Genomic DNA, 18,057 nt, shown 5'->3' with positions numbered 1-18,057 from the left:
TGTGTGTGTGTGCCCTGTGATGGGTTGGCACTCCGTCCAGGGTGTATCCTGCCTTGATGCCCGATGACGCCTGAGATAGGCACAGGCTCCCCATGACCCGAGGTAGTTCGTATAAGCGGTAGAAAATGAATGAATGAATGAATGAATGAATAATAATAATAATAATAATAATAATAATAAATTACTTAGAGACATTTATTTAATTTTTGTGATCTAAGCACGTTAACAGTTCAGGAAAGTCTTCAGGATAAACTCCTCTATGCTCTCTGGTTTCTTGGCAACTAACCAACTTGTGTCACAGATCTTTCTCAACATTAAATCTAACTATGAACTGTTAATGTGTGGAAGTCGAATTTAATCTCAACTGTGGTACAAGTGGAATAACACACTTCAGTCTGTGCCGTACAACGATTATGCACTTTCAGGCAGTAGCGGCACTCGTCTTGCACGTCGTGCCACATCACACCCACCCCACTTGTGTAATTTTCATAACAGCACAGTCGGGTTATGTTCTTGATTAATTATTTTCTAGCTCGTATACAGTAACCTGCACTGTTTATGTTTAACAGTGTTAACAATGTTTATGTTGTGTTTTACCCATAAAGGTAAAAGGAATTTAGTAAACAAGTATCTGGCTTAAAAATAGTGTGAACGTGTATCAGAGAAATGACAACCCACGTGTATGAGGAAAGACAGAAAGCTTGAGTAGGAGTGCTTGAGATTTGGAAAAGCAGAGTAAATGAACTGTATAAAGGAGGACACTGAGGAGAGCGATGAGGCTCTGAGGGCCGTGCTGACGGACAGAAGCACCTGCGTCCTGGGCTCAGGTTCAGAGCAGCTGTTCCTCCGCTCAAATCAGGACAGCAGTGAAGTGCTGAACTCAGGCCTTTTAAACGACACCATAAACTCCTTCGGTACAGACAAAAAGTGTGTCCTTTCACACGAAGAAATCAAACATGGAAACTGGAGGAGAGTCACACCTTCGATACGTCATAACTTGAACACCAGGGTGAACCTCTGATCAGCTGTAGACCACCGCTTTACCTTCACCTTCAATCTGGTCACATTTCACTTTTATTTCTTCCACTTCTTTTTTCGGTTTGGGGTGGTGGGGGGTGGTGGGGGAGGAACTGTTGCGTCAAGATCCATAAATACCTACCTCACAGAGCTCAGCCCCTTACAAAGCCTTGTTTCAAAAATCCAGCCACAAAATAGGCTTCTTTCCTGATGTAGCTGGGAATCAGATCAGCAAGCAATGATAGTTGTTTTTTTTTCTGGGATTTTTTTTTTTTTTTATACGAGTGGAAGCACTCCATGCTGAGCGCTTGTCAAATTTATGTCCCTCGCAGATCATTAAGCGTGAGGAGTAACGCGGGCTCAGGGACGCTAAAAGAAACAAATCTGTTAAGACGAAAAGACATAATCGAGGATAAAACCCTGGGGAGAGAAGTGAAGGGGGAGACGTGCGAGAATATAGCAAAAAGGTTACATCATAATTGCAGCTCAGCTCATGTTCAGACAAAACTGGTTGACGCGATCGAGACAGATGATCCGTCATGGGAGGAGAACCTAACGTTAAACATCTGTTGGAAATGTTGCGTAAACAAATTTTTTTTAAAGGCGTGTATGTACAATCTCTTCTTGCCTCGCTCCATAAGAGGGGAAAAAGCGACAGGCTGAGGCTCGGGGATGACCGAGGGGGAAGACACAAGAGGCCAGTGTGTGCTGTCAGGAGCAGGGCAAGTGAGTGGTGCTAAAAAATGTATGGAATGCTGGAAATTTCTAACATGTTAGTCAGGGACATTCCTGCAGACGGTCAGCCCACATACAGAAGAGCTTTTCTCAGAAGAAAAGGGATGGGAAAGTAGACCTGTAAAGTAGACACGTCACATCACCACATCACAAGGCTACAGCAGTGCACAGAAACACGGCATTAAGTCTGTTCTGGATGAATCACACCTGTGTGAACAGTCAACATCAGACTGACATCAGCTCGAACATGAGTGCCTCGTGTTCCTGCACTAGCTCATTAAAGTGTCACTCAGGAGGTGAAGACAGAAGAGGTGTAGTGAGTCAGTCCTGCATCACTCTTCTAATCTGCAGGTACGCTCTGCTGACAGGGGAGTGGCAGGTACCACGATATGGTGTGTGTGTTGCTCCCAAAAGACTTCAGGATGAGTTCGGGATTATCCGAGATTTTTCTAAACTAAATAAATAATACATGCTGAACAGAAGATTCGTCTAGAACGGCAATTTTCGAATTGTTTATAGTTTATGCCAAAATATTAAGGCACAAATTTGTTTCTCCTTCCTGTGGAGAAGTGATGGCTCAAGTGGTTAAGGCTCAGAGTTGTTGATTGGACAATTGGGTTCAAGCCCCAGCACTGCCAAGCTGCCACTATTTGGCCCTTGAGAAAGGCCCTAAACTACCACTGCTCCAGGGACACTGCATCACGGACGACCCTGCGCCTACCCCTGACCTTCAAAGTTGGAATATTACAGAATTCTTTTTCATATTTGAGAGAGACAAGTGATGAAACGTGACACAGTCCCGGAGACCAGACATGAGATGGTAAGAGAGTGCTTGAGCACGTACAGACACGTTCGAGTTATTGCGCAACACCTGGCAACGTTACCAGGGCCTCGAAAATAAAGTAAAAAGGCAGCAAGCAGACAAAGAGGTGGCTTCCATTCACTGAGCTCAACCTTCACTCCTGACTGGTCAGCAAAACAGGAGTCAAGCTTGAGGGTCATAAATTCAATAATAAATGTGAGGATGAAAAGGAACAAGAAAACACATGACTGACTTAAGATTGTGTTGCGATTGGCAGCAAGAGTCAAAGAGGTTATGAAAGTTTTCCCCAGAAACAATGATGCTTTCCAACGAAGTTTGAGCATAACATGGGTTCAAGAAGGAGTTACAGAAAACAAACGTCTTGTTAGAACAAGAGAAAAATTTCAGCTACTGAGTTCTGAAAGCTTTTTACGAGGGCCATGCACTGCATTACTCACACTACGGCAACGCATGCAATCACTGAAGCAATCGCTGGCTTCCTCACAGTATATCTAGCTTTCAAGAAGGTCGTTTTCACATGTGTTCCCAGTGCTTGAACTGGTTGGGTTACTGTGACCAACAAGACAAAAGAGAACGTCGTTAGCGCCATTTTAAAATCATTTTAAATCAGGATTCGCCTCGTTTGTATGCCAATGTAGGTTCGTAAAGCCATGAGCATTAACAGTAAAGCAACATCCACCATTGTTGATGTTGTGTTTGCCGCTACTGCGCTAACGTTGCAGTATAAAACTTCGAACCAGCACTAGATCTGAACCAGCCCCCGGTTCTTTCTGGTGGAAAGGGAGCATAGAATCTCAGTTTTGGGTTCACGTCAAAGAATTCCTTCCATGACCAATTTGTGTGGGAAGGTTTGCTTTTTGACCATCGCAATGCACCAGCAAACCAGGAACTGCCTTTGTGTTAAAACAGGAAGTTAAACTAATCTCTTTATTTGTCATGTTACAAAAATTAACAGTTAGCAGCACTAATGAGGACTGTGCTATGGTTCGCTTGCAGCGAAGTGAAGACTGCTGGTTTCATGAGGACTGAGGATCAGATATCTTTGGACCGGCTCCCTGGCTGGAAAACAGCGTTCGCACCTAACAAGAGATCGAACGTTGCAAAGTCTAGTGGAAAAAAGTCCCTCTTGGATTTTTGGATGGGTTTTGTTTAATTAATGCCACCAAAAGTTCTTAATTTTGTGACTTGATTTTTTAAACTTTGAGATTATTTTTCCCCAAAACAAAACTGCTGATACTGGTAAAAAATCACAAGCACAGGATTCTTCTTTTAAACTCCAACCAAAAGACACATGGAATGACTTTCTACGAGAGCTGTACTTCTGCCGAGAGCGTTCGATTCCTAACGCCGCATTAATAAGAGACGGAAAGCATGTCATGTTCAATTTGGAGCTTCAGCGGCAGCAATAAGCCAAGACTTGTTGACCTTTAGCAAAGGATGAGAAACCAAACAAACCTTCAGCATATCCATGTGAGGTGCGAGAGAGAGAAAGAGCTGCTCCAAGCCTTCTTTTATGGGTTTGATATCAAGCAGTGACATGTTTGAGAAGGAATGCGAGTGTTGAAACGGCCCTCGCCGGGCTGGAAGCATACGGTTCTCGTTATTTCTCTTGTTGCATTTCCTTTTGAGGATTTGTTTGATGCTTTTTGTGATTGCTGTTCAGCAGGAACAAAGTGCCTCAAAGCCATAGTAGTGCATTCAGACATCCATTTCTATTAGCACAAGCAGTTTCAGGGGCGATTTAGGAAGGAATGTCCATCCTTCTGCCTGTTTGGACATACACCGCTCTTAAGGAATACATGAGCGAGTCATGCAGCCATTGTGATGCCAGACGACAACATGTCCTTATCTAGCTTTTAATTCACCGGTGAATAAACACTCAGTCATCGATCAATACTCGTATAACACAATTCCACTGTTTGTTTAGCTCTCCAAATATTCATGTCTGTATCTGTATCAAAATGTAAGGTGGGCGTGGCCTAAACCTGCAAGAGGCAACGGGAAGTTTTTCAGAAGGTTATTTTAAAGACAAGGTTCTTTATATCCGATTCCTTTTTTATGCTTTACATATTTTCACTTCTTTGATCTATTATATTTCTTTATATATAATATTCATATTTAACCTTCATATCAGTGCAATTTGCGTTCCACTTCATTCATTTACAGTCACTTCCTATCAGCTGTTCATTTTAGAGGACTTTGCGACACTCAAAGATATCTACTATCGTGATAAAATGTGAGAACAATTAAGCTTAAACTGAACACAAACACGTTCCTACTTATACTTTTTGGTCACGTCCAAAGAACGTTAATTTACCGGGTGATAAAGAGAAGAGGGAGTGGAATTTTTTTTTGAGGGGAAAAGTGCTGAGTGTGTGTTTTCCAGCCTTCCTGGCAATGATGTCTTCAGAACAAAAAATTCCACGGATTAGTAGTTGGAAGTCACACAGTTCGGTGTCAGGGGTGGGGGCAAGAAGGATTAAACTCACCCTGGACACTGTGAGAGGCATGCTGAAATCCTTCCCTCCCTGGAGTCGGAAACCCCACGGCGCCGGCCCGCTGAGCGTCACGCTGTAAACGTTCATGGCCTATGTGGGAGGGAGAGAGAGAGAGAGAGAAAGAGAGAGAGAGAGAGAGAAAGAGAGAGAGAGAGAAGGGATGAGTAGAGGGAGATAGAGGATGGCCTTCTTTCATCGCATTGCAATAACGGCCAAAAAAAAAAGGGAGTGCAAGCAAAACACAGAGGAGCCGATGCCTTAAACCGTCTGCTAGTGATAAATGGGTTTTCTTGTTTTTGGTAAATCACGATAGACAAACCAAAAGCGTCTGTAATTTTAAAATATTTCCTACAACTTCAGCAGTCAATTTCCCATAGACAGCATGAGTGGTCTAATCTTAATCTAGACCATCACTAGAGACTTTGTAAAAGACTAATGCCTGTCTGTCTGTCTGTCTCCATCTTTAATTGGCTACTCATGAAGTCGCCTGTTTGTTGCATCACGTTCCAAGAAAGAATCTGACAGAGAAATTAGCTGTTAGGTTTTGGTTACAGAACAGAATCGGGTTCAAATATTAAATCAAACCAGAACTGAAGAATGAACTGTCATGCACTTATTCACCAAACATCTATCAGAAGAAGCAAAAAAAAACAAAAACTCACACAGAAAAAAAAATGCTGATCGCTTTGATAACCTTTTTTCTCCCCCCCAAACATACCACTTTATTCAACATGCATTGTATTATGAGCACTTAACATGTCTGCACTGAATTCATAGGGCTGTCCATAACGTGTTCTAAAGTTTCCTCCGTTATTTAAAGCAGCGATATGCTTGCTTCGGGAAGTGGGCCAGCTTATTTTGAGCGCGTCATAAAAGCTACAGATGTCGTTACACTTTGGAAGGCTTTGTAAAAGAACTGCTAAACTGTGCAGAACTACAACCCTGACATTTTATGATGTCATCATAGATTCTGGAAGTCTCTTTAACCTGAAGTATAAATCAAACTGCACAGATCCTTAGCATGAGCTATTTTTTTTCTATTAGGCATATTATTTAAATGTTACAAGGTATTTTGTTGGTGCATAAAAGTTTAGCCCGAAAAAAAAAAAAAAAAAAAAAAGAACTTTCCACACATTAGGTCCAATTCAACATTCTGTATGTGAATATAATAAGGCTTACAAGCTTTTAAAGTTATCGAGGTTTGGTGACTTGAGAAGCACCAACTATACGAGTCTGAAAGGTTCAGAAAAGTCCACTATGAAACGAACTGATCAAGACAAAAGTTCTACAGGCTATAAGAGAGAACACCAGGATTCCTGCGAGTCCAGCATGGCACTTGCTGTCTCGAGAGACTGAATAATAAAAATGAGACGCTTCTATGCCCCTTCATCCTATCCACTGCACTCCGCCGCCTGTCTGACCCGACAGCATGAACGTACCTCACAAAAAGGGCCGAATCAGCCACTGGAAAGCCAGGAAAAGTAAGAGGAAGGCTGGTTTCTGGAAACGAGTGCGACCCTCCGACTCTTCGGCCTTGTGTCGGGGGTGAGGCTTTACGTCTCGTCCCCACTACACGGGCTATATAAGGAATGTAAAACTACACCAAACTATTTCAGCCCAACACCCACATGAGTCACGCAAAGAGACGGATAGAGAGAGAGAGAGAGAGAGAGAGAGAGAGAGAGAGAGAGAGAGAGAGAGAGAGAGAGAGAAACCTCAACTCACACACATTTTCTAGCTCCAGCGAGAACGCTTAAACCAATGAATAAGCGCAGACAGACATCCAAAAAGACAAGAAGGCGGAGGAGAGGGAGAGGGTTGAGGAAACATTCCACCGAGTGAGAGTTACAAGCCGTTTTACATCACTGTCGACGACGAAGAAAAGGAAGACATGCTGAGAACTATTACCAGCACAGAGCCGATGATGAGCTGAACATTAAGTCATTAAAACACACTGATTCCTGAGGGGCTTTCAATGAGATGTTAAAAATAAATAAATAATTAAGTCAAAGTGAAAACCACTGGCTTTATAGCACAGCTTTTTTGGGGGGTTAAATTTTAACCTCTGACCCTTGATCCGAAGCCAAGCCTATTAAAAGTGAACCTAAACTAAGAGTACTCCAGATACAGAACCAAATTTAACTTTGTGAGCTCCAGCCATATATACTGTATTTCTTTCATTTCATTTCATTCGACAAACCACAACTTTATATCTTTTAAAGGTATGAGAAAAGAAACACATCAGCTTGTGTACCTGGCAAACACAAGGTGTTGTGCAAATACGAGATTGAGCAGTGATTCATTAGGGCAGCACTCAGAAATCTGTCAAGAGACACGATGCTGAGGCTCATTTAATGATCGATTGTAGTAAACTCTGCTTGAAACGAACCAGAATAAATATTTTAACTGGACAAATTTTTACAATCACTGACCAAACAGCTACGCATCTTTATTATTAAGATGTAATCACTTTACTAACTACAACAACTTCGTTTCATCGGTGTTCTTGCAAGAGATGAGGGGTCTTTTGTAAATACACACAGACCGTGGTGCCATGACCCGAGTCCTGTATTAATTACTATCCATCCCGTTCCTCTTCAGAAAAGTAAATTTAAAATAAATAAATAAATAAAATTGTCTCTCGTGCCACGTGTTGTGATACGCAAACGATCTTGACGACACAACGAACGTTCAGATTCGACTTGTGACGTCACTGGCGACTTCCAGCATCTTTAGAAGCGACACCGAGAGAGAATAATAAAGTCTCTGTTTTTGTATAATTATGTAGCTTTGTAGAAGCCAACATTCTGTTTTCCTATTTAAGCTTAGACAAAAATTTATCAAGAGTAACTCCTCCTAGGGCTTTTGAGCCACATGAACCAAATTCGGATATGTTGTAGTCCCTGGTCTGAAGTTTGTTGCTATTACTTTTCTAAGTGATCCGAGTACCGGTACTTCCGGTACCGGGTCTCAAATTGGCCTTTTTTCCCCATAGACTCCCATTATAAACTTTGGAGGTTTATAACTCGGCAAGCTTTCGAACTATCTACACCAAACTCGGCCAGCTCCTTTAGGGTGATACTCTGAACAAACTTTAAATTGGTGTACCGACTGGCCTTCCGGTTGTCCCGCAGCCCCGCCCCCAAAATATGCAAAATCAAAAAACTTTTTACAACATGGACATGTGACATATCATAACACTCACAACGAGGGGAACTTCCGCACGGGTATTCTGATGACATCACATGCTGGTCTCCACTTGCCTCCAAATGTTTTGGCACCCTAGCGCTCCACTAGATTTCACAAGTTTTATGTCCACTTGCCTCCAAAAGTAACACTGACCCTTATGTCCACTTGCCTCCAAAAAGCACCGGCCTTTGCGAATACTTGCCTCGTCAAAGCCAACATCAAAGTTTGTTGCGACGAACTTTATAAGACATTATAGGTTGTTGATTTTTTTTTTTTTTGTGCTGTAATATGCTCTTTAAAAAAAACAATAAAAAAAAATGTCTTTCATGCCACGTGTTGTGATATGCAAATGATCTTGACGACACAAATTAACATGCAGATACGACTTGTGACGTCACTGGCGACTTCCAGCAACTTTATAAGCACGCGTTAAGCGACACAGAGAAAATAATAGTCTGTTTTTGTATTTTATATATATAAATATACATAAATTATACATTATACATATAACATATATATATATATATTATAGGTTGAATGAATGAAAGGTAGTTAGGTATCTAGCCAACATTAGAGAAAACAGCTAAACTCACAGGAGAAACTGAGGTAAGTTGTAGCTAATCTCGACACTGCTAAAAATCATACGTTATCTAAAGTAAAAGTGAACTTTGACCCTTGTATTGACTCACTCTTGTTAGCATCTTGTTCAACTTTCTGAGGTAAAAAAAAAAAAAAAAACGGCATCAGTTTATAACTCATTACGTCCTCTCTATCCGCTAAAACACGTTCAAAACAAGTCCAAAAGCCGTTATTATTACCTCCTGCGTTTCTTTAGTGCCTCCAGACATCGTGAAAACGGTGTTTATTGATCGAAAAGAAAGAAAAAAAAAGCGTCAACAGACTGAAAACTTTCCGTGAATCCGCGTCCTCGCGCAGCTGCAGCGGCTCGCGCGCTCCCTCCTGGATTTTTTAGCAGGATTCGAGGAGGCACGTCACAGGTCACGTGGCCAGTGATGCACGCACCTTGACTGGAGGAAAATATATATATATATATATATGGCTGGGAATTCAAGATTGCTTTGTAAATAAACTGAGATGATGACGTGTCATAAAGGGGGCGTGGTCATACCTATCACAGCAGGGTGCACATACACAGGTAGCCACAGGTACATAACAAGTCACAAACAGCAGTAAACAATAAACAGCACTGAACAGTAAACATTGGAAACGATTAGCACGTTGTATTTGGTATTTTTTTTTTTTAATCTTTTATTTACACATCAAGATTATGATTACAATGATTCAGTCTGAAAATGATGAGAATACAGTTGAACTTCAGACTCTTTTTTTTTTTATCGAGTGCTTTATCGTATGTAAAAAAAATAAAACGCTTGTCTTACTTTGGTGTGCTGTTATGAGTAAATAATCAATGACAGGCCGGTGTGATGTGACAAAGGGGGGTAAGTGCAGTTACTCTTACCACCCTGAGGTTGATTATTTCCCTGTAAGTCCCTGTCATCTCCAGTCGTTTCTTCCCCAGCGTCACAGGTTTTCCTGTCTCTTTCCTGTCCTGTCTTATACTAACCCTAACATACAGTATTTACACTGGTCTTTTATGTAATGTCTTTTTATCTTTTGTCTTCCTGTCTTTTTGTCTTGCACCGTATTTTTGTCGTTCTGTATTTTTGTCTTTCTGTCTTTTTGTCTTTTGTCCTGCACTGTCTTCCTGTCTTTTTGTCTTGCACCATCTTTTTGTCTTTTGTCCTGCACTGTCTTTTGTCCTGCACTGTATTTTGTCCTGCACTCTCTTTTGTCTTGCACTGTCTTGTTTGTCTTTTGTCCTGCACTTTCTTTTGTCTTGCACTGTCTTGTTTGTCTTTTGTCCTGCACTGTCTTGTTTGTCTTTTGTCCTGCACTGTCTTTTGTCCTGCACTGTCTTGTCTGTCTTGTCCTGCACTGTTTACACCAGGTTGCACAGATGCACTTTATGTATCCAGGACTAACTTACTAAGTCCTTCGCTCTGTCTTTGTTTTATGTAACACCCTGATCCTGGAGAAACGTTGTCTCATGTCACTGTGTACTGCAACAGCTTTATATGTTTGAAATGACAATAAAATCTTATTGACTTGACTTTTGACTTATACAAATGCCTCTGTCCTGAAGTGTTAATGCTTAGTGTTACAGCTTTAACTCTGACTATTACAAGTCTCTGACACTGGTGACTCCTTTAATCCATGTAAACAAACATCACACAGGAAACATCTTCATATCAACAACTTTGTGTTAACAAAATTCAGTTTAGTTCCACCGTCGTCCACTAGATGGAGACACAACGCAATAAGTAACGTACACGTTTCCCGTCACCTTCCTTTCACTAGTTTTTATTAGCGTTTTAAAACAGAGCGACACACGCATGCGCACACGCACGCAGGCAGAGCCACAGCCACAGCTGGACGCGAGTGTGTCAGTGAGTCATTCAGTGAGTGTGTGGAAAATGGCCGACGCGTTCGGACTACAGGCGGAAGAAGACCCCGCGGCTGCCTTCCTGGCGCAGCAGCAGCATGAGATCGCCGGCATCGAGAACGACGAGGACAACTTCGGCTTCGAGTTCACGGCTCACGACCAGCCTGAAGCCGGAGCGGCAGATTCCCAACCGTCACATTTCAGTTCGCACTCTTTCGAAGGTAACTGCGCTAATCCGCCGGCTAGCGCCGCTGCTAACTACATAAACATCACAGTAAAGCGTTAATATTGTTAATCTACGGATAACATCGACACCGAAATAAAAAAGTTCTCAATAAACAGCGAGCGGTGAAGAGTTTTATCTTGTGAACTCTTCTTGAATTTGACTCCCAAAAATGAACTACCTTCCTTCCTACCTAGCTAGCTGGCTAGCTAACGCTAAATAGCCTAGCATCATACACTAGCCTGCTAACGCTAAATAGCCTAGCATCATACACTAGCCTGCTAACGCTAAATAGCCTAGCATCATACACTAGCCTGCTAACGCTAAATAGCCTAGCATCATACACTAGCCTGCTAACGTTAAATAGCCTAGCATCCTACACTAGCTTGCTAGCTAACGTTAAATAGCCTAGCATCATACACTAGCCTGCTAACGTTAAATAGCCTAGCATCATACACTAGCCTGCTAACGTTAAATAGCCTAGCATCATACACTAGCCTGCTAACGTTAAATAGCCTAGAATCCTACACTAGCTTGCTAGCTAACGCTCATAGATATACATAGATATACATAGATGTGTGTATAACTGATAGATATATACCTATGGCTAACGCTAAATAGCCTAGCATCCTACACTAGCTTGCTAGCTAACGCTAAATAGCCTAGCATCCTACACTAGCCTGCTAACGTTAAATAGCCTAGCATCCTACACTAGCCTGCTAACATTAAATAGCCTAGCATCCTACACTAGCCTGCTAACATTAAATAGCCTAGCATCCTACACTAGCCTGCTAACGTTAAATAGCCTAGAATCGTACACTAGCCTGCTAGCTAACGCTCATAGATATATACCTATGGCTAACGTGTCTGTGGTACCTCATAAGCCTTATTCAGACCTGATTAGTTTCTCAGGATGTTCATTCAAGTCCTGGATGTTGTGATGTTCTTTCACCTGAAAAAAAAAAAAGCTTTACTAAGTCATATATAGTCTGGTTTTACCTTTTAGACCAAGTATATGGCTGAGCGCCTGTTCTAAGTGTTACAAAGAACAAATACAGCAAAAAGCAGCAGTCAAATGTGTGTTGTTTTTTCCCCTCCAAAGTGGGGTAACGTCTGCATAGAAAATCGCACTCATTTATTCAGACTGAAATTATTTTGATGTTTGAGTTTGATGGAAGGAAATAAGAAAAAAACCCTAACGTGACCGATCTGGATGGAAATAAAATCAAAAAGGATTCTATTTAAAGTGAATCCCATCTAAATAGGGTTTTTTTTAACTAAAATAAGTTTCTCAGACTTCCTCGATTATGGATTTGATTAATGAATTCTTTTTTTATTATTATTATTAATATTCTTTGCAGCCATAGAACTTTTTATTCCTGAACCAAACCACTGACAAAAAAAAACAATAGGTCTGAGTTGCCTTCATTACCTGGATGTAATTTCAGCTTATTAAATACACCTGACAGCTAAAACGGTCAACGCCACCTTCACGTGAAGACCTGAAACAAAAACACTGACCGTTCACACGGCAAAAGAAAGTGATAACAAGATGACAAGACTGTACAGTAGACGTCAATGTAAATTTAGTCTTTACACTTAATACGTTAACACTTCTAGCAGGTTAATTTCATTGGTGTGTTCCGTGTTTGCAATGATTTCTCAACCCCAGCTACTGTAAGCATCCCGTTCTAAGCGTTTATGACTAGCAGCCAAACAAGACTTTCAGGATTCCACTGTATTGGTTTCCGAATCCTTTAAACAGAAGAACCATTGCTCAAGAACGGCAGTAATGAGTAAAGAGTAGATCTGTAACTCATTACTGCTCTCTCTCTCTTTTTTTTTTGTCCAAGTAGATGAGTTCAGAGGTGCAACTATGAATGGAGAACTGTTTCAGGTGAGATTAATACACTTCTTGATTTCCTATTTTTAATGTTAATTCGTTTATACAGGCTGTATGTCATTGTTTGAGTTGTGTGTTTAGTCGTGAACCATTAACAGGAGAACTTCTACCAGAACTGAACATTTTGCCATGAGATGACTTGCTAAATATTCAGCTCTATGCTAGTGTAAAGTTGAAGGGAAAAGAGTGTTGAATTTAGTAACACGAGAACACTGATATCTTCGAACGCGTTATCAACAACAACAAAAAAACAACCCCTAACTTCAAGGCCACATATAATCTAATGTTGCTCTCTTTTGTTTCATTAGTTTTAGTTTTGCCTTTCGTCAACAGCCCAGTAGACTTCGTTTGTTTTCCAAAAAAAAAGTCACATTTAAAAAAGTTAAATTTATTACGCTGTCCAAAATCTACCAAAAACGTGTCTTATGAAAATAGAAAGAGTTCCACACTCCAGCTGCATTTGTAGATGAAATTTAGTACTTTCTTCTGTCCACTTCGATCTCAAATAGCTTCCTGTTTAAGGTGTAACATTCCTCACACACGTAGGCATTGAAGAACGTTGAGAAGTGACTGACGTGTGCTTTCTTTGGTTATCAGATGTATTGGGCAGATGGATTGTGAGTATGTTTGGTTTTCAGCTGGTTTATTCCTTTAACTTGCGATTTCGGTCCCTTCAGGACTCTAACGATGTAACGGACGGTTACGCAGCCATCTCCCAGGTCGACGTGCAGCGGCAGGAGCCTGAAAGTTTACGCAAGTGGAGAGAGGAACAGAAGGGACGCCTGGAAGAGTTGGGTACGACCTAAAAACATGGCTCCACTTTTGAGGAGCAGATATCGTGTGCATTAGCACCATTTGTTTATTATTGTTTCAGTTCAGTTTGAATGGCACTATGTTGTTCTCCTTCAAATTGAGTCCAGACGGTGGATTTTTTCTTTTTTGTTTTTTTTAAATCCTGGTCCAACAATAAAAGCAGAAACGTTGCAGCAGGAGCTGAAATGTCTTGCTTGCTGTCGCACATCATTGTTTTATACAGAAATGACTGGTCAGTGTGGCTTTACGATCGCTCGATGTCGACTAAATAAATTCAGTTTCCGTCGTATTAATCATCTAAAGTCGTCAAGCAGTCTAAAGATTTATTATTATTTAGATTTCTCTAGAACTATTCTACGGTTACATCCGTTTAACCAGCCGATTACTGCTACAGCTGTTGTTGTTTTTGGCTTGTTTCGTATCCGTCTTCAGATTCAGCCTCCAAGGCAGCAGAAATTGAGTGGAAAGAGAAGGCGAAGAAGGAGCTGGAGGACTGGCACGCTCACCAGCGGGAGCAAATGGAGAAGAATAAAGTAAACAACAGGTATATCACCACTTTGAGACCCACCAGCGAAACAGATGGAATACGTTCTCTCTCTTTCTCTCTCTCTCTCTCTCTCTCGTTCTCTCAAGTATTTTTTTGAGCTGTCTTTTTTTTTCTTTTCTTTTTTTTCTTTTAGAAAAAACTTCCTTCTCGAAGCAAGTGATTTCCATTTAACTGAGTACCAACTTGACAGCTTGTTCAGGCAGGGCACACTTCAACACGTCATTACGAGCTAGTCATGAGCAACCGGGTCCTTTTTTTTTTTTGTACGTGTGCTGAAAAGACATTGTGTCAGACACAATGATGGATAAACAAAAGCAAGTGATGACCAGCCACGAGCTGACTCCATTTGTTCCATGTTCCATTTGCCAGGTGTAACGGAAAAGAAAAAAAAAAAAAACAATTGCCCTTTTTTCACCCATGATTCAAAACGTTAAAACCAGCTGCCTGATCTTGTGCTCCGACGCGTCCAGGCACGGACTAAACAAGACCTGTCTATATCTGTGACACCTTAGCAGCAGATCCATTTAAGTTAGGTTTAGCCTCCATGAATCAGACTTGTTTGTCCAGAACATCCTACAGAAGCTTGACTGGATTGAGGTAGTGATGTATGGAAGACACTCTTTGATTCCAACACATCAATTTCAGAGAACAGGCCAGGTGCCATAGTAACAAGCTACTGAACCTGATTTATTTCACCCATCGATGGAGAATCGATGGAGAACGCTGATTTCATCAAAGATGTGATCTTAAAATCGTTCTAGCCCTAAATATACTGTTGTACTTTTTTGAAACTGACCTGATAAAATAAATAAATAAATAAATAAATAAAATATACAGTTTGCTATTGAACTTTAACAAGACTAGCTACAGATATATAGAGGGCAGGTTATGACTTGGTCCCATAACTTTCATTATTTTCCCCACAACTTGTCCTCATTCCCACATTAATACAGCAAACAGTAGTTAAGTTATTAAGTCAGATTTATCTGTTTGCGGAAAACAAGCAATGCTTTGTTTTTTTTTTTTTATTTAACGACCCAAAACCAACAATCTCTGAAAGCTCTTTTGCATTGTTTCTCACGATCTAACCATTCTCCACTTTTCTTTGTGTGTAAGGAAGCTTGTGTAAAATTGACTCTCCCTCTGTGTGTGTGTGTTTGTTTCTGTCTCTCTTTCTTCCTTTGCCTGCTTGCGCATTAGGATTGCTGATAAGGCTTTCTACAAACAGCCCAACTCTGATGTGATAGGCTTTGTGTATGTCACTCGTCACGTTCTCAAATAAGGTCCAAATCAGCGAAATGACCTCATCACTCCGTCTCCCTCCTTAATAAAACACACAGAGACTCGCCGCTAGTTGGTTTCTAAAAGCGCGATTTTTAATCCTGTCAGGTTTCTAATCTAGAATACAAAAAAAAATAATACATAAATAAAAAAATCCATAGCACTATTACTCTGCTTTTTGGGTCAGCGAGTGTGAGGCCTTCTTGCTGAATGTATATATATATATATAAGTATATTGTGTTAGTGTCCTAGTGTATGTGAAGTTCTCTGTGGTCAAAGTGCATGGGTTTATTGTAGTAATTAAATTGTGATTTTATTTCTTTTATTTATCACCTCTCCCCATCCCCCGATTAATGTACATATTCCTAGCGGTGATGAATTGCATGGCATGTGTTCGAAGTTACCGTTAAATAACACCCTTGTTTTCCCGTACTAACGATTCCATTTATGTCTTCAGAGCATCCGAGGATGCCTTCCTGAAGGAGTGCGACGACAACAGCCCAGGCACCGAGTGGGAAAAAGTGGCACGGCTCTGCGACTTCAACCCCAAGACGAGCCGCCAGACGAAGGACGTGTCCCGGATGCGCTCGGTCCTCATTTCCCTGAAACAGACACCGCTGTCTCGCTAAGGCCTCGTCACACACTCCGTCTCGTGTCTCGCCTTCTGTCCAGCTCCATCTCAGTGTCCTTTTCGCACTTTGTTTTAGCACAAACAAGATGTTTGGGTTTTCTGTCTTTTAAGGTGTATGGTGACTTGAAACTTTCCTCTGTTACACATAATCTGTACCCAATTTTTTTTTTTTGCTTCAAGAAAATCCTGTGTCGGCTCGTGTAGGTCGGACTGCAGGACCTTCAGACCATCTCAGAGTAACTAAAATTAAAAACACAGCTCAGACAGACAGCATGACCTTTTGGAAGGAAGCTAACTGATTAAACAGCAAGATCAGTACAGCCACATCAGCAGTCCGACGTTCAGTGGTTTTTTTTTTTGTTTTTTTTGTTTTTTTTTAAAGAAACAAAAATCTAAATTTTCTGCAGTTTCAATTTGATTTGCGATATAATAATATATTAACACTACAGTTATTAACGCTTCCAATTCGGTCCTCTGAGACACTCAGATGTTCCTGCTGTTTTATTCACCATTTGTGACGTCTGAAAACGTAGTGATCCGTATTAAAATTAATCCCTGCAGCGTATCCATGATGCTCTGTGACCTTTGGTTTGATTCACACGCGCGCGCACGTTCACTGATAGAGAGCCAGCGAGTTAATAAAAAAAACAAAAAAAAAAACGTAAGAACCGTTTTCACATTTACAGATTAGTGATCAGGGATTTTTATTAAGCGAGTCAGTTCATTTGACTCTTTGATTCAAGATTAGACTCAGAATTGACGTGGAAGTTTGTGAGTTTTTTTTTTTTCTTCTTAATCTGAAACATTTACATACATTTTTAAATTAGGAAAAAAGTCATAAATTTGCATCCAAGAAAGATTCGGTTTAATTCGTACTGAATCACCTTCCCTAGTACGCCGAGTACATAGACGGTGAAGAGAGGTTTCCATGGAAACATTCAGACGCATGCTTTTGATTGCGTACGCGTGCGAGTCGGCCAGCGTTCACCAGAAACAGACGAGTCGACTCGCTGACTCACTATTACAGACGCGAGGAAAGGATTTGTGTAGTTTCCACCGGTTTCTCTAAAGCAGTGTCCAGTCCAGTCACTAAAGACCTAATTTGGGAAGCTATGCTGTAATTGGTCTAAACAGCAGAAAGACATAATCGGAAGAGTATTTTGAATAAATTCTTGTGGATGAAGAGACGAAACCTCATATATTATTGTAACTTTCAGAGAAGAGCAACAAACGAGAACAGCTTCATTTTCTGTACTGTGTTCATACGGTTACTGATTATCGCCTATTGCATGTTTTGCTTTTGTTTTATACTCAATTTCATGAAGGTTGGCAATAATTCTGTATTTTCATTCATCTTTGTTTTCCATCAAACCTGCTGCGTCGTAAGTTCCATCCCATTCCGCCCCTAAATAATTCCCAAAAACTAAAAAGATATTTACTGTTTAAATTCTAGTAGGTTATTTGTTTAGTGGATAATTTAGCGCTGGACTTGTTCGTACCATTAAGCCTCACATGTATTGAGTAAAACAAATATCAGATTTAAAGTGTAGCAACTCCTCCCAGTTCAGATAGAAATCAATCAGTCGAGCATGCGGTAAAGTGTTACGAATATTTATATTCACCATCTTTTACGTTCACTTTGAAGTCTTTCAGCTTTGAGGCCTTTTTGTCCAATACAGATTTAAAAAGAAAATAAAACTGTTACTTGCCTTTCTGCAGACCAGCTCTGTTGTGTGCTGCACCACAGATTGCGGTTTTTACTGGCTGCCAAAGACTGTATGTTCATGCCTGACTACGCTCTAAATAAAAATATATCTGGACAGTTTTCCAGACACGACTCAATTCAGTTTTTGGATTTACAGTGGGGAAAAACTTATAGACACATTAGTTAGAGGTAGATGTGAGATGTTTCCAAACGTTGTCCGTGTATTAA

The 18,057-nt window shown here is 40.7% G+C and overlaps 2 protein-coding genes and 1 long non-coding RNA gene across 16 annotated transcripts in view; 1 reads left to right on the top strand and 2 right to left on the bottom strand.

Annotated features, from left to right (window-relative positions):
• Positions 1-9,236, bottom strand: part of pdlim7 (PDZ and LIM domain 7) — a 36,765-nt gene extending 27,529 nt beyond the window's left edge. For 13 of the 14 annotated variants that reach the window (XM_060892725.1, XM_060892726.1, XM_060892730.1 and 10 more), the window contains exons 1-2: positions 9,081-9,236; positions 5,065-5,163 (exon numbers count right to left, since the gene is read on the bottom strand). In XM_060892725.1, coding sequence (XP_060748708.1) covers positions 5,065-5,163; positions 9,081-9,110 — 129 coding nt within the window. In that variant the 5' untranslated portion in view covers positions 9,111-9,236. Of the gene's footprint in view, positions 1-5,064; positions 5,164-6,512; positions 6,724-9,080 lie in introns of those variants that run through there. The other variant, XM_060892727.1, reaches the window with a different exon arrangement.
• Positions 9,237-10,683: 1,447 nt separating this feature from the next.
• cltb (clathrin, light chain B) lies at positions 10,684-17,954 on the top strand. Its single transcript, XM_060892873.1, has 5 exons — positions 10,684-10,947; positions 12,806-12,846; positions 13,530-13,647; positions 14,098-14,209; positions 15,951-17,954. The coding sequence occupies exons 1-5, from the start codon at positions 10,758-10,760 to the stop codon at positions 16,120-16,122; spliced, it is 633 nt and encodes a 210-aa protein (XP_060748856.1). The 5' UTR covers positions 10,684-10,757; the 3' UTR covers positions 16,123-17,954.
• Positions 10,905-12,416, bottom strand: LOC132861379 (uncharacterized). The gene is made up of 3 exons (XR_009649932.1): positions 12,382-12,416; positions 11,846-11,901; positions 10,905-10,984 (listed from the first exon to the last, which is right to left on the bottom strand). It is a non-coding gene; the product is annotated as an uncharacterized LOC132861379 (long non-coding RNA).
• Positions 17,955-18,057: the final 103 nt, after the last annotated feature.

The sequence above is a fragment of the Tachysurus vachellii genome, chromosome 18, assembly GCF_030014155.1.
Source record: "Tachysurus vachellii isolate PV-2020 chromosome 18, HZAU_Pvac_v1, whole genome shotgun sequence".
In the NCBI taxonomy this organism is placed as follows: domain Eukaryota; kingdom Metazoa; phylum Chordata; class Actinopteri; order Siluriformes; family Bagridae; genus Tachysurus; species Tachysurus vachellii.
The sequence above is the reverse complement of the archived record's forward strand: the minus strand, read 5'-3'. Positions and strand labels throughout refer to the sequence as shown.